This window comes from Dioscorea cayenensis, chromosome 12, assembly GCF_009730915.1.
Source record: "Dioscorea cayenensis subsp. rotundata cultivar TDr96_F1 chromosome 12, TDr96_F1_v2_PseudoChromosome.rev07_lg8_w22 25.fasta, whole genome shotgun sequence".
In the NCBI taxonomy this organism is placed as follows: domain Eukaryota; kingdom Viridiplantae; phylum Streptophyta; class Magnoliopsida; order Dioscoreales; family Dioscoreaceae; genus Dioscorea; species Dioscorea cayenensis.
The window spans coordinates 18,608,918-18,625,709 of NC_052482.1; the positions used below are offsets into that span (position 1 = coordinate 18,608,918).

General features: G+C 31.9%; 3 protein-coding genes across 3 annotated transcripts; 2 read left to right on the plus strand and 1 right to left on the minus strand.

The window, feature by feature from the left end:
* Nucleotides 1-6,196: 6,196 nt before the first annotated feature.
* LOC120273591 (elongation factor Ts, mitochondrial-like) lies at nt 6,197-10,642 on the plus strand. The gene is made up of 8 exons (XM_039280252.1): nt 6,197-6,255; nt 6,930-7,241; nt 7,319-7,491; nt 7,629-7,718; nt 8,424-8,598; nt 9,273-9,457; nt 9,913-10,038; nt 10,240-10,642. Exons 2-8 carry the CDS (start codon nt 6,950-6,952, stop codon nt 10,330-10,332), a joined length of 1,134 nt encoding a protein of 377 aa, XP_039136186.1. The 5' UTR covers nt 6,197-6,255; nt 6,930-6,949; the 3' UTR covers nt 10,333-10,642.
* Nucleotides 10,643-11,263: 621 nt separating this feature from the next.
* Nucleotides 11,264-13,282, plus strand: LOC120273593 (cyclic pyranopterin monophosphate synthase, mitochondrial-like). Its single transcript, XM_039280254.1, has 2 exons — nt 11,264-11,447; nt 12,675-13,282. Exons 1-2 carry the CDS (start codon nt 11,346-11,348, stop codon nt 13,254-13,256), a joined length of 684 nt encoding a protein of 227 aa, XP_039136188.1. The 5' UTR covers nt 11,264-11,345; the 3' UTR covers nt 13,257-13,282.
* LOC120273594 (60S ribosomal protein L10-like) lies at nt 13,265-16,154 on the minus strand. Its single transcript, XM_039280255.1, has 4 exons — nt 16,038-16,154; nt 14,617-15,079; nt 14,398-14,479; nt 13,265-13,541 (listed from the first exon to the last, which is right to left on the minus strand). Exons 2-4 carry the CDS (start codon nt 14,976-14,978, stop codon nt 13,467-13,469), a joined length of 519 nt encoding a protein of 172 aa, XP_039136189.1. The 5' UTR covers nt 14,979-15,079; nt 16,038-16,154; the 3' UTR covers nt 13,265-13,466.
* Between the last annotated feature and the right edge of the window lie 638 nt (nt 16,155-16,792).

A 16,792-nucleotide genomic window follows, 5' to 3' on the forward strand; every position in this document is an offset into this window, starting at 1 on the left:
TTTTGATTGGTGGTATGTTATATATTACCTCAAAACTGCATTTCTTTATATATTTTTATAAATTATTCTCATTGGTTTATTCTTTGCTTTGATGATAATCAAATATCCTATTTATCTTTTCATCTGTGGCAATAATAATAATAAATAAATAAATAAATGAATAAATAAAAATATTTCTTATATATTCAACAATATATATATATGTTTTATATAAAGAAAATTAATATATATATATATATCCTATTTATTCTTTTTCCATAGCCATGATGATTGTTTGTTTAATTCAGTTATATTATTTGTGTTTGTTATGTAGGGCTCTTCTCAGATTATAAATTTCCAAAAAAAGCTATATCAGTGGAGTTATTTATGAAAATTAAACTACACATCGACAAAGACTACTAGGGAAACAAATTCCATCAAGATATATGAAAGATTTATCTCAGACTACAAATATGGCCAAAATACAAAGAAATATGCCTCCAAGAGCCGACACTGCTATTGATAAAGAAAGAGCTATCTAAATGTGTGCATGAACAGAAAGACTACTTCTGGGGAGGTTGTACACGTTGTAGGAGCATTACATAAGCCAGTTGATTTTCTCTTGTTTTTGGTTTTTTTGTTTTTTTTAAGGCAATCACATGTATATCTAGTGCTATGTTGACTTAGAAACTATTTACAAACACTGCTAGATGTTGCATATGCTGGAGATCTGTATCTAATGTGTTTTGTCAGCAATTTTAGTTTGTATTTCACTATTTAAGTGCTATCAATTTATGCCTTGTGATTATATATATATTCATGTCATATAAGTTGGTTTTTAAATAAAATGATGATTTTTCCCATGTGAGTTCATAGCTTGGTAACCGTTTTTTTTTCTTTTTGCACTGCTAGAATTTGACTGTTGAATCCTGGAGAACAACGCCATCTGAGTTTCTTGTCGCACTGCAAAAAGGAGGGCGAATTTGTTCTTAAGGACAGTGCTCTTGCACGCCCCAGTCTTCTATCATCCCGTTCTCGTTTCCGCTCCAACAACAAATAAGATTTTCCAACAAAGCTGACATGGACTGAATTGGGTGAGCCGGCGTGCCACATCATCACTCTGTTAACACCGTCTGTAATAGTGACTTGATTGGATATAGGATTGTTATAAGGATATAGGGTAATAAGAGGCTGAGGCGTGCAAGAGCACTGTCCTTGGCCAAAACCAACTATTGAAGATTAGGGTAATAAGGATATAGGATTGTTATATCCCAACTTCAAATAGATTTATTGTTATTGGATTCTTGGCAACTGATACTCAAATACTTAGAGATATTCTTTGAAATATAGATATTTATTTAATAGCTTAGACTAATATACAGAAATTGTTGTACATATATACTGTAATATATAATGGACGCATCATTGCTAGGGAGATGCAATACATGTTCAAATTAGAGATACTAATTGTCTAAAGTTTCAAGAAAAACTTATTGAAGGTGTAGTGTACAAGATTTCTAAATTCCAAGTAGTTCGACCGAATGTCCGATATTTATCAACCACGAGAGAATTCGCTATCCTCTTTAACTCCATTACACAGCTGACATTGATACCCAATGATCCTATTCCTTACCTTCGATATTATTTTCAATTTCTAGATTGAGGAAAAATGACATCACAAGCAAATTATGAATAATACTTGGTACAATTATTACTACAAACCTTAAATATATTATTTTTGACTATAAACTAATGTATGAATATATTATGCATATGCAATTGGAAATCTAATACCCATTGGATCAAAATCAAGTGTTCAAGTAATCAAATATGAAAAAATTGTTGAGAAAAGAGATGTTTTCTTAAAAGAAGCAAGGTAACAGAAAAAAAAATCATTCATTTACATTAATTTTAACATTTGCAATTGAATATTTCACCATTTTCATTATTTAAATGCTATAGTAAATATTTAAAATGAATTTATACTGATTTGGCAATTTTGTTTTGTTATATTTGGACAAAAAACAAACATGGATTAGTGGTGATGAGCTGATGATAACAGTATGGGAAGCCACTTTTCCTCAATTAAACGCCAACGAACTCCTTCAAATCCAACCAAGTCATGTGCTTCTATTTGCTGGAACAGTTATAAAGGCATTCTTAGGTAAGTCAAATAAAAATAATAAAATAAATTCATATGAATGTTACAAAGTAGTAACATTCTTTAACTATTTATTAGGAACAATTTATCTAGCTTCAACTTCTGCCACAAGGATCTATATCAATTTGGATATTCCTAAGACAAAAGCAATAAAAGAATAGTAAGGAAATTAATTAAAAGCTAAACTATTAAATATTATTACTATTCTTGCTCTACTATGTTAAACAATATTTATGAAATAATAATGCAGACAAGACCCCGGAGAACAACCAGTGTAATTGCTATCTTTACAAAATCAAGTACCAACTATGAAACAAAGAATTCAAGAAGCTAAGTATGTTACAATTGCCCAGATTTTGGAATTTTCACCTGCTACAATTGGTCTAAGTAAAAAAAAAATTATCAAATTAAATAGAGCATAAAACAAAATACATTATAGGAAATTAATACAGTTGAACTAAAACTATCAATTTGCCTGTTTTACTTAGAACACACTATTTAAATGTGATGCTTGGGTAGAGAAAATCGATACTTCTAGTGGTTGGTTCTTTTATTCTTGCAATATATGCAAAAAAAAAAAAAGGCATGAATGAAATAGATAATGGTGACTTCGCTTGCTTTGAACATGGTTAAGGTTTCCAAAGTTAACATAATTGTTGCAAACACTGATATGTATAACTCTTAGCTTACTAATTAACGTATTTTTTTTTCTTACATGTTAAGATTGTGAATGATAATTAAAGATAAAAATGCTGACATGGAAATTACAGTACTTGACAAACAAGCAAAATTTATAACAAATATTAATTTAGATTTAATCCAAGCTACTGAAGAAGTAACACAGACAACAATTCCTAAGAAAATTACTGCTATATTCAAGAAAAATCACTATTATTGTTGAACTGCCACTAAAAGCGATTGTAGATGGTGTCTTAACTTATAGAATTTACAAAACAAAGGCAATTTAGCCAGAAGGACATTCGACCAAAACACCAAAAGTGCAACTACCACTTAAAGAATCCCCTATCAAAGATAAATAATAGAATACAAAAACAAACTCCCAAAATGACACAAATGAAACATTTACATCTTTTATACAAGTTGAGATTCCAGCAAACCTAGCTTTAGTAGAATCTCCGGCTAACAAATAGAGGTGGTAAGAGTCTGAAAATATAAACAACAAAAAATAATGGTGTTACTAATCTTTATAGTTAATGATGGAAAAACTAATGCAAATTATTAAATAGGGGAAAGGAGAAGAATGTATAAAAAAAACTTTTAAGACATGAACAACAAGTAGCTATGATAAAAATTTCCAATGCACAAGAAGCACATGCATATAGGTTTCAAAGGAAACTGTTTTTTTTTTTTTAATTGTAAAAAGGAATATTCTTGTTTTTTTAATGCGCACAATGGAAAACAATGAATTTAGGGAAAACTAAAAAAAAAAAAACCATGTGGTTTTTTAATTTTGCAAAATAAGGACGGAGGTTTTTTTTCTTATTCTATGATGCCTAGTTTCCCATATTTGCAAAAAGGAGAAAACCGTCAATGCACGTGACATAAAAATAAACATGATTTTGTTTGATTTTTTGGGATTTAAGTTTTTTTTTTTTTAGTGAAATTTTAGCAGAGCTTAATAAACTTAAAGTGTGTGTGTATATATATATTCATGTCATATAAGTTGGTTTTTAAATAAAATGATGATTTTTCCCATGTGAGTTCATAGCTTGGTAACCGTTTTTTTCTTTTTGCAAATTTGGAAAACCACACGTCATAAAATAAGAAAAAAAGCCTTTATCTTTATTTTGCAAAAGTCGAACACCACATAGTTTTTTTATAGAGAAATTCAAGATGTATAGGTATTATTATTTAATTTGAGAAAACCTAGAATCAGTTGGCTGGAAAAAGGTCCACCTACTCTGATCACCAGAGGTACTTCCAATTCGATTTGAGAAAAATCTGGAATTAATTCGCCAGAAAAAGGTCACCTGCTCCAATCACTAGAGGCACTTCCATCATGGATTCTTACCATGGTTGGCGGAGGAACGGATCGATTCCTAGTCAGACAGCCCGCACAAATAGTGTGAGAACTAGCCTCAGTAGCAGCACCATTGAGAAAACCAAGGGGCAAGTATTGCCTCTAGCAAAAGGTGGGGACTAGTCTCCAGGATTTGGCCGAGCATCATCAGAGCACATCGAGATCTCTCTTTTCCTTTTGAAAAAAGAAAACCCTAAAAATCCAACAATTGTCCAAAAATAAATAAATAAATAAAACAAAAATATATATATTAAAAAAAATTCAAATCCCAAAAGCTCTGTAAACAAAAGGTGAAAAAACCAATACCTAAAGGTTGGCCTCCAAGATCTCTCTCCCTTTCGAAGAGGAAGACGCCGAGAGGAAAATAAAAATTGTATTTTAAAACATAAAAATTCTAAACGCTAATAACGGGCAAAATAAAATATTATCAAATTAAATAAAAATAAGGATATGGGTGATCAAACGGATCTCATTAAGTTACTAATCATATCAAAGAAGGCCAAAAAAAAATTAATATTCAATAAAAATAAGGATGCGGGTGATCTAAGGGTTTTCATTGAGTTAGTAATCATATCAAAGAAAACACAGTCTAAAGATACAACTTTATTAATTAAAAATAAATCATCAATAAATAAATAAATAAACAATAGCCAATGCCTAAATATCAAATGCCTATATGAAGATTGGAAGGGGCTAAAAGACGTGGGTGATCTAAGGACTCTCACTAAGTTAATAGTCATGTTAAAAAACACACTTTAAAAACACATCTTTATTACATAACAATAAATCATAAAAACTAATAAAATAAAAATAAAAATAAAAATAAACAACAACAACAATCAATACCTAAATGCCAAATGACTGTCAATTAATTTGGAAGGGGATAAAATTTATTTAATGTGTGTATATATATATTATAATAATTTTAATTATAACAACTATAATCTTTTCTCTATCAATATATATCCTTCATGGGATGATCAGTAAACATATCAAATTTAAGAAAAAATATCACATTAATTTAAATCTCCACGTTACTCTTCTCCAAAACACCCCTTCTTTCTTTTTATTCATTCTGTTCATTTAGAATATCAAAAACAAAATAAAATGGGGATTAAGGAATAATCCAATCCATCTTTATTCCCTGTCGAAATGCCTTCTGGAATATTTTCAAACTTGTAAAATTAAAAAAACTAATTAACAAAAAGATTTTAGTTTATTTTATTAAAGAAAAAATTAATCCTGTACCTTATCCTAATATTCTCCCAGTTTTAAGTATTAATTTTTGCAAATTGAATCTTAATTCTTTCAATTTATAAATTTGAAACCTTTTAACAACAAATTCCAGAATGAAGTACACACACATTAAAAATTGTCAATTTATCAAAAATTTATATTTTCAATTTTTATTATACAAAGAAATCTAAAAATCAAAGATAGACCACCTCCACATTAAAAAGATGATAATTATTCCCATACCAAGTTACACGGTGAAGTATCAACTTTCTCTTACAAACTTTAATTGAGGTGATTAGTTTGTCTACCTTCTCAAAAATATGAAAATAATGATAATAAATGCTTTTTAATTAATTAATTTTAAAAAAATAAAAAAATACATGTACTATTACATTTGTTCCTATATCAAAATCCCATAACCAAATAATCAATTTCTGACTATTAACACAGGCTCTTGACTATTATGTCGAATTTATAAAAAAATTAAAAAAAAAGTATATTTCTTTATGTTGTGCATCTTGGTAATTTGACAGAAAATTATAATAAATATGAAAATACTTGATTTAATTAGAAAAAAAAAAAAATTAAAACTGCCCTGCGGCATCTTTATCTGTTGACAAATTATGAAAGTGATTAAAATATATTTTCTCAACAAAAAATAAAATAATTTCAGGTCCTTACAAAAGGCTAACGGGTCGGGTTTAGTGGAATTCGGAGCTCCACTAAAACCCTCAAAACCCCAACTCTCTCTCTCTCTCTCTCTCTCTCTCTCTCTGGTTCTCAAAGCTCTCCCTTCCAGAGCTCCCACCAAGAAGGACCAGAGGTTCTTCCCCTCAAGGTTTTTTTTTTCTGATAATTTCGTAAGGTCAAATCTCTAATTCATTCAAATTTTCCATTTTATGTGTTATTTCATCATTGTTTTGTTAATTCTTCTTTAAATTAATTATTTTGTGGTTCAATGCTTCTGATTTGATTCTTTGATATAATTTTGATTTCATTTCTTAACCTTTTAGATTTATGGCATTGATTTCTTTTTTTCTTTCATATTGCATCTTGTTATTGTTTACTTGTATTTGTAGCGAAAGATCAAATTTTGATTGTTTTTAATGTATATACTCTTGAAAGAGGATCAAAATTATATATTTATACATTTGTGTAAAAAATTTCATGTGGTTGAATGCTATTATGTGCGATGTTGTTGCCTTTTTACTCACTGTTCTATGTTTAATGTTGACTTATGGACTCATTCATTTCACTTAAACAAAATCATCTTTATTTTGGTGCCTTTTTTTTTTATTCTATGTGGTACTTCGTAGACTCTACTGTGTGCAATCTTCTTCCTTTTTATTTTTATTTTTATTTTTTTGACTATGGACCTATGGTAAATTTGTATAATGTCTGATTCTGACATTATACCAAAACCAAATGGGCCAACTAGTTGGAAATGTTTCTTCGGTATACATTTACATATGTAGAATACTGAGGCAATGGTAAATTTGAAAATCTTAGCAGGAGCTTTTCTTGGATTTACGATGTCTTGTTTTCAAGGTTTTAGAAGATCATTGGCATTGCAACTCAAGGAACTAGATGCTTGGAAGCAGGTCAGGCAAAGCTACTGCTGTAGGGCATTTAGAATGGATCAGCAGATTGTTGAATCTAGGGAGATTAGAAAACCATATTTGATGGGTTCGATGCTTGTAAGAATGTTTAGTGGTGAAGTATCAGCTTCAGAGCAAATGAATCTTATCAAGCAGTTGAGGGAAAGAACCAGTGCTCCGATAAAGGATGTCAAATCTTCCCTTGTTGCCTGTAATTGGGATATTGGCAAGCTATCGTCAAAACTATGCTCAAGTAAAGTTTTCTTTGGTTTCCTTGTTTTTTACATGTATTTTGTAATGCAGAGGCTGCTCAGAAGGACTTGAGGAAGAGAGGAGTGGTGCTTGCTTCAAAGAAGTCTTCACGGACTGCTGCAGAAGGTCTACTTGCAATTGCTCAAACTGAGAATAAGGTTGCTGTTATTGAGCTTAACTGTGAGACTGACTTTGTTGCAAGAAATGAGATATTTCAATACCTGGTTGGTAATGTTTCTAAATCTTAAGGTTTTGGCTTCATTATCAAATTGAATGTTCGGCATCTTCAAAACTTGCATGAGTTAACCAACTGTTATGTTTGTATTATCTTTTAGTTTCTGTTTATGTTTAATTACCACAGGCTTCATCCTTGGCAAGACTAGCTTTGTCATCCAAAAGCCCCACCCAGAAGATTCAAACACCATTGTCTTTTGATCCAGACTATTTTGAGGTATGACATGTTAGAATACTTAAGTGTTTTAGAGTGTCAACTTTTTTGGCACTACCTTGGTTTTTTTAATTTAATTTTATTTTATTATGTGATGTTTCCTTGTAGACCCCCTAAACCCTAAAACCTTGTAGACCATTGTGAACAAGTATTGTTTTCTGTTATCATGGTTTGGTGTATTTGTTGAAATTAATATTTTCTTCTTCTCCTTAAATATCTACCATTTGATGAATTACTTGCTACTCTTATTCTCTTCCTTTCTTTATTGCCTTCAATCTTAAATGGTTGGAAAAGTTTTGCTAGACCATTGCTTCACTTTCATGTATCTGATTTTGCATTTCTCTTCACTTGACTCCTTAAAGCTCCCTGAGGGTGTCTGGTTTAGGTTGGAATAAGTTGGAATAAGGTGAGTTCAACCTTTTGAAGTTTGGATTTCTGTTGGAGGGTTTGTCTCAAATTGAACAAATTTGGCTAATTAAAATAAACATTTTGCCATTAATGTTATTATATTTTCTTAATTAATGATTGGATACCATTTATCAATTATATTGTGTAAATAAAAAGCGATGCCTTTTCCAAAGTTAGTCTACATATGGTGCTTGGTTGCAGACAGCAGAACTAAACACCCAATTGGTGTTATGACATTAGCCAATGTGTCTTGTGCTTGATATAATTATGATTATGGTAAATTTTATAACTTCCTTTCAGAATATGGAGATTGTTTTAGATCATCCAAAATTTAGTGGGGAAACAACAGTGCAAAGTGCAATTACTGAAGTTTCTGCGATGGTTGGCGAGAATGTAAAACTGAGAAGAGGCTTTGCATTGTCCACATCTTCACATGGTGTTGTTTCCACCTATCTTCATACATGCCCAAAACCAGGTGCTGCTAATATGTTTCAAATTTTAGTCACATGGAAGGAAATTTCAATTTCATAAAAGCAATTCATGTATAGATAAGGTTTACTTTGGCTTTCTTAAAAGCAATTTCTGTTAACTTCAAGTGCCACATAGATGTTGTGGTTTTGTATTTCCAATTTTTTTCTTGCAAATATGTTGCACAAAATTTAACATTATTGATAATTTATGGTTTCATACTTCAGAAAGTTACTTGTGATTCAATAACTATACTCCTGATGTTTCTGTTCAATTGTGCTGTGTCTTCGTGCGTGGGTTTGTATTTACAGTTTATCAATTCAACTTGAGATGCTTTTTATTCTACATTGAAACATTAGAAATCTCATTGTTTTGCCATGTTAAATGTGATTTTCTTATTTGTATTTCGCAGTAGTTGTATTTTATCCTCGCATTTTGAGTAGTAGTTAAAAGATCCTTGACAAATTGGTGTTTTTATTTTCTCTTGGTTATTTATCGATTATGAATTTGGTAGTATTTATCATATTCTATCCTAATGCTATTTTGTTAAATTTAGTTCAAATTAATATCTGGTCCCCTTTCTTTCAAGTCATAGTTGCTTTTCTGCTTCTACAAGTACTCCGCAAAAGTTATGGGTGTATAATAAATAGGTAAGACCCCTCATGGCATGATTTTCATCAGGTTTGGGCCGTATCGCTGGAATATTAACATTAGAAGCAAAAGACAGCAATGCTTCACTGGATGCTATTCACCGAGTTGGTTCGTCATTGGCAATGCATATAGTGGCTGCCAAGCCATTGTTTTTGTCTAAGGAAAGTGTTTCTTCTGCAGCATTAGACAGTGAGCGTGACATACTGAAAACTCAGGTAATTAACCTACTGGCCAAGGGTATGACTTCGCTTTTAAGGCATTTAGGAAAAAGAAATTACTCTAGCATCTTTGATTGTTAGATTTAGCAAGTTTTAACAGTGGGATGACACATGGTATAGTCCAAGTAGAGGGTTTCTAAGTTTCATGAAGTTGTGAGAATTCTGAAAAACCCAAAAACAATGTTCCTTGCTGGAGTTGTGGCCATGGCCTAAAATTGAGATAACTTTGTATAAACAAGATGCTTTCCTTTTAGGATTGGAATATATTTGATATGTTCTTTGGTTCCATTTCCCTTGAATGATTGATATGATTATGCAACTTTAAATACGTATTGCAAAATCATGTGTGGATTTTATTCATTATCGTGTTCTATAGGATTTTGCTTCAATCCTCTTGAATATTAATTTGATCAGCTTTCTTTGAAGTCTTTACCTGTCATCTTTCATTTTAGGCGGAAAGTTCTGGGAAATCTCAGATGGCTATTGAGAAGATGGTAGAAGGTCGTTTAAGGAAGTATTTTGAAGAAGTTGTGTTATTGGAGCAGAAGTTTGTTGTGAATGACAGTGTCAATATAAAGGTAAAAGCAACACTTGTAAATTCTCGTAATTGTACTCTAAAAATCACTCTGTTGTTAGCACTAAACAATACTTGTGTCAACTCATCTTGCTACACAGTTTATTTTTCCAATTCGGTCTTCCGTCTATCATTTAATTATGTTTCTGAATTTGATTTTCAAAATATTGATCTAATTTTTGTTAAATATTTTTATCATCTTAAGTCACTGTTGAAGGATCTGTCCAAAGAAGTTGGCACAGACGTGGAGATCGGCAATTTTCTAAGAGTGGAAGTAGGAGAGGGAATCCAAAGGTAATGCTTCCAAATGTTCATTATTTTTCAGCTGTCAAGACTACATACACTACAACCATATCAATTAGGCATTCGAAGCTTTTCTTGACAGCAAATTAACAGTTATCAACATCACATCTCTTGTTTTATTTAGTGAAGAACTGCAAACTACAAATTTAAGACAATGTATTCTTTTCAATAAAGTCGTAGTTTATCCATTTTTATATAAAAGAAAAAAATTAGGACTATGTACAAGACCTGATTATTTATTACTTTCTGTTTTGACATGAGAAAGACAATTTTTGTTGTTTCGCATGTATTGGTTGGATTTCTGAATGCAATTGTTATCAATGAGAAAATCTTATTTCTGATGAATTGGTGCTCTTTTACTGCTGGTTAATTTTTTGAATGAAAGCTCAACTTTTCTGTCATGCTTGTGTTTCTGACAATGTTTTCGTTTGCAAATTTTGTAAATTTTATAATTTTTTTTTCTTTGTTTGCTTATATACAGCTTCCAGAAATTAAACAAATTCCATTGAGTTTTCCCAAAAAAAATAAAAATAAAAATAAGGCAAAATTTTACTCATTTATTATTAAATTTTTTTTAAAGATTTTGAGATTTTTATTTTTAAATAAAACCTTAATATTAAATCAGCCTAGGCTCTGACACAGTTATAAGACGCTTTTACGGACTAAAATTAAATTTTGATTAATAATCCATGTTAAATTAAAATTAAATATTTTAAAATGCCTTTGTTTAAATTAATAATCAAAATTAAATCTTTTCAACTAATTCTGTTTTATTTTTTATTTTTTTCAAAATTAATTATTAAATGTATTTAATTAAATACTTAAGACTCTTTAAAAACAAGGTTTATAATGTGTTTTATTGGAAAAAAAAATACTGCTTATTCCCTACCACGCAAACCCAAACCCTAATTATGCCACTTGCCTTATTTTCCCTCAATTTCTCGTTGCGGCTTTCTCTTTGGTTTTCTCTCCTTATCTCAATCTCACAACCCGTGTCTGATAGTTTTCATGCTTGCAATGCTTCTAAGAAGACCTAGATTTACTTATTTTGTTGGGAAAAGATTTTTCAGTAACAATGCCTTTGATCATGCTGTTGCTGAGCTAAATAAGGTATATATTTTTTGTTATTGTTTTTGTTTAGTTATTTTGAATATGCTGGATTAGGGTGATTACATCATTGTTATTTCTGGTTGATTTGTTTGTTTGATTATCTCGTTTTTTTTTTTCAATTAACAAGCTACTGTTATAATTTTTCTTAAAATTTTTCTCAATACGCACAGCATTCAAATTGAAGATGAAATCATTTGGAAGGAGATACTAGATTATCTGTTATAGATGTGATTTTTGTTTTTCTAAGAAGAATTTATCTTATGTTAGTTGTCAAGTGAGACTCAGAATACGTCACAAGCTTTGCTTAGTCGGCCATTAATTCACACTCTCTCGAAGTCGAACTTGCAGGTTCGACTCCGAGAGAGTGCGAATTAAGTAAGACAAAAGGCTTAAGTCGTGGGTTCGACTCTAAGAGAATGCAAATTAATAGCCGACTAAGCAAAACAATAGTTGGATTGTGATGAGTTATGTTCTGGATCTCACTGAGATGGGCTGGTCTCTCACAGAAAAGAAATCTGTGTGACTGCTATGAGTTTTTTTTAAAAAAAATTAATATCTGTTACTCGTCTATTTGATGCTAAAAGAAGTAAGAAACTGTGTAATTCCTAGATGGTTGTTGGAATTTATAAATACAAAAACCAAATAAAAAGATTTGAAGGCTACCTAAGAAAACTAGAAGAATTAGAATTGTTAAAATAAATTAAGACGATACAAACCAAAAGAGAGAAATAGTGGATAAGACTACTTTTAAAATCCCATGTATCCCTACCAAAGATGCTTCTATGCTCTGGGAGTCATATAATCCCCTGTTTCAAAGTTGGAGTTTTCCAATTATTCTAATTTGTAACTGGATATATCATACTTCATTGAAAACATTCATGTTGGATTATTGGCAATATGTTTAAGATTCTGCTTGGTGGCTCAAGGCTTAGTTATCTTGATTATTTTATTGATCCTTTCATGTCCCCCAAATTGGATGCCACATGCCGGATTTGAACCAGTAACTTCTCCATTTGCAAAAGATGCACCCTTTATATAGCTAACTAGAGATATGGTAACACATTTGCTGATGAGAGTCATATAAATTTGAAGTAATTATTTGTTTGAAGTTTGCACTGTCATACAAAGTAAACCTGTTAGTTCTAGCTAGTTTAAAGTTTGGTATAAATTCACTATATAACTCAAGCACACAATTTTATTTCATGCCACACGAAATCAATATTGCAGGAGATGGAATTAATCTTCGGTGAAACTCCTTCGTCCAGTGTCATGGACTCAACATCAAGAACCCAAGAATCTCAAGTTACTACTTCTAGATTAGATGAAAGCCAGCAAAGCCTTTCTCATGTTGATATCTGTGGGCAAGCCAGTATGGTCGACATCTCTTCCAAAGCTGACAGCAAAAGAGTGGTTGTGGCTGGTTGCAGAGTTCTATTGGGAAAGAAAGCATTTGATATGGTTGTAGCCAATCAGATTGCCAAAGGAGATGTTTTCACTGTTGCAAAGATAGCTGGAATTAGTGTAGCAAAGCAGACTAGCAACCTCATCCCACTCTGTCATAACATCGGCCTCGCTCATGTTCAGCTTGATCTAACTCTGAATGAGAGAGACTATAGTGTGAATATAGAAGGGGAAGCTACAACAACAGGAAAAACCGGTGTGGAGATGGAAGCAATGACTGCAGTTACGGTAGCTGGTCTTACAATTTATGATATGTGTAAAGCTGTTTCAAAGGATATCAATATTACAGACATCCATCTTAAGCACAAAAGTGGAGGAAAAAGCGGTCACTGGTCCAAAAATTCATGAGATCTGTATCCGGGATAGTTTAAGTTCCCCTTGATGAACATAACCAAAAACTATATCAACTTGGAAAAAACTTTAGTATGAAGCCAGAGAGAGCAAACTGACAAAACTAGAAGACAAGAATAGAATCCTGACATCAATAACAAATAAAAAAAGCTAACATTGATCAAGAGCTAAGTGTTTCAAGTCTCTGTTTTCTCGAATGGTGAGATTTTAAGCAGCTGTTGTTGCAGAGAGGAATGCTTGCCCAGAATGTCGTTTCTCCAGTGGCCCATGGCATCCAAGAAGCTGAAACAATAGACCAGATCAGTAATTTATGATAACATTGCTTTCGAAAAGCCTAAGCACACAAAACTAATCATTGTTGTGCATTTTCAATGCAAGGGATGAGAAGAATGTAAAAACACAGCTAAAGTAGCAAGATCCCAAGTGTACAATAAACGGAGTATAATAGATTAACATGTGGTGGTAAGTGAAAGCCAAGAAGAAAATGTTGATATTCTGAATAATAGCACCATTAATACAAAATGACTATCATACATATGGACAGCATGGTGTGCATAATTTCAAAAACTCAAGCATCATACACAGCAACTGAATTAAAGCAAGGTTGTGGCTTTAGATAATATGATCCTTCATGGAGCATGCTTAAGGAACAGTTTATTTGTGGCACCATTTTGTTATTAATAGCATGAATGAAAATTATTAAATGAACATATGAACATTTGCATTAACACAAGCACTAGGCTTTTAATGAGGGCCATGATACAACAACACACATGTAACATATGTACAGCACTTAACTAAGTTACAAGGATCCTGAAGTCGTCTTAAACTAGAGCTTAGAAGAATCCTGGTTAGATAGGGAACGGTAAAGAATGCGCATACACAACATTTGCCTAAAGTCATGTTCAATCTGAGGTCAACATGAATCTTTGAGTTGTCACATCAACATTTGCCTTAATTTAAGTAATCATCTTCTAATAGAGGATCCAATACAATGCATGTATTACATATCTAGTACCCCTACCATATTCAGAATCCTAAATATGGCTCCCTATAGGAGAAACAAGTTACTCATCAAGGAAACCAAAATGATGGCCTGCCATAAAAGGGCAATTTACATTGAAGATTCAAAACTAACCTTTGCATTAACACCATCAGGTACAATTCTGTTCTCACTCTTCCACTTCATGTAGTCAGTGCGGCTAAATTTGGTGAAGCCCCTGAAAATGACGATATTCATGTCATTTATCTTTAAAGGGAGACCAACTCAAGCTATTGTTCATGTAGATGGAGATTCAGCAACAGGTTAATCAAAATCAAACATTATGTACATAGATTCATGAATTTTTAGCGGAACTTGAACTTGGCACGACGCAGGGCTTCTTGAGCACTGTTGCCATTGCTATCTTTGCAACGAACAGACAGAAGGACCTGACCAATGCTCACTCTAGCACAAGTTCCTAGAGGCTTTCCAAAAGCACCTCTCATTCCAGTCTGAAGCCTATCCGCTCCGGCACATGAAAGCATCTTATTGATGCGCAAGACATGGAAAGGATGAACTCTAACTCTTAGATGGAAAGCATCCTTTCCAGCAAACTTGGTCATGTATTTGTTGCACGCAATGCGAGCAGCCTCAAGTGCCTCACTGGAAACATTCTCCTTCTCCCAACTGACCAAATGAACACAGAAAGGAAACTCATCAACTCCCTTCTTCTTCATCCCGACATCATAGATCCTAATCTTTGGATCGGGAACACCACGACAATAACGGGATTTTGGGTACGGCTTATTCTTGATTTGACGATAGCATCTTGCAGGTCCTGCACATTAAAATCACCACTAAATTTAAATGTCTCCGAAGGTAAATCCTAAAAGCATAACTCTCTTGAAACTAAAAGCTACAACACAAGCTATCCAACTAATTTCACCATTGCCCCAATCAGTTCATCAAATCTTCTCATACAACAAAATACATATATAATTCTAATAAATTAATACAAATCTAAGACACCAATACCATAATCATTGCATAGCATGTGCCACACATAACATAGAGAATAAGACTTATTTCACTAATTAGTACGGACATACTAACCAGTGTACTACTTTTCCATATAAAAATTTTATCCATGGAAAAAACTAATAAATCTGGTCCAAAATTTTCCCAATAAAAAAAAAAAATAAAAAAAAAAAAAAAAATAAAAAAAAAATCAAAGAGTTCCATTCCAAAAACATTTTTTCCCCTTCTTTACAACTATAAATCTGAGAAGTTCCCACCAAATGCTAATATAACACTAGCAGGGTTGCATCAACAGAATAGCAATTTTAAAACATATAGGAACCTAATATTACAATAGTTTCCATAACTTAATAATAATAATAATTAAAAAAAAAACCCTAAAAGTTCAATGCTTATTCGAAATCGATTGTCATAGGTAAACTATAAGATGATTTTCCAATGCTAAATCTAATTTAAAGCTAAAACTAGATTTACCCAAAGGAAAAAAGTTCTACCAGCCATGTGATCTCAGCACTAACAAAAGGTAACAATCATAAACTCATGAAAATGAAAAAATCAGACAAAAACTTGTGATTTCTCATACCAACAAACACAACATTTAAAACAAAAAACACACACACACACACACACCAGCCTAAACCCTAAACCCTACACAACAACAACAACAACAACAACAACAACAACAATGAAAACGAAAGAGAATGAGAAATCGAAACGGGAACCATAATCGAGGGAAGTTGAGATAAAAAGCTGCATACTTCTACATATGGCGACGAGATCGCAGGAGCAATGGATGAACCACGGCGAAAACCCCAAGAATGGGTGGGGAGGGCTCCTTCTATATATAGCGATTCAGAAAAACCCTAGTTTTCAAGAAGTAGGCCGTTGCAAAAGCGGTTGGAATGCCCTCGTTTTCAAGATGGGCCCGTTCCAATTATCAAAATTTCTAAATAATAAAATACGAAATTTTGAATTTTTTTTATTTTTTTTATTTTTACCTTGAAAGCTCAGTTTTTGTTGTACTAGTATGAGCGCGGCGACATAACGGTATACTTGTATTTTTTTAAAAAAAATTTATAAAGGTATTATTATAATATTTCAACTTTTGTGTCACCTTGAGTGCGGAAGTGTAGAAATTAGAATGGTTATGGGACCGTCATATATGTTTTTTAATGTTTTTATTAAAAAAAATAGAAGCTTTTAAAATGATTTTTTTTTTATTCTTACATGGGACATTGTATCAAATTAATGGATATGATAAAAAAATAAATCCACAATATTAGGCAGTCCATGGTAAAAACGGAATCTCAATCCCCTGTTTATGTTCTTATTCATGCAGTGTGGTAAGCCTTCACTGTCCCACATGTTAGTTTGATTTATATAATAAATTTTTAGAAAATCATTAAACTACCGTTATTAATACACCGCCATACATATTTATTTCTTTAACAATACTTGTCATTTTTAAAAAACAATAATAATATATATACATATATATTCATCATCTCACCGC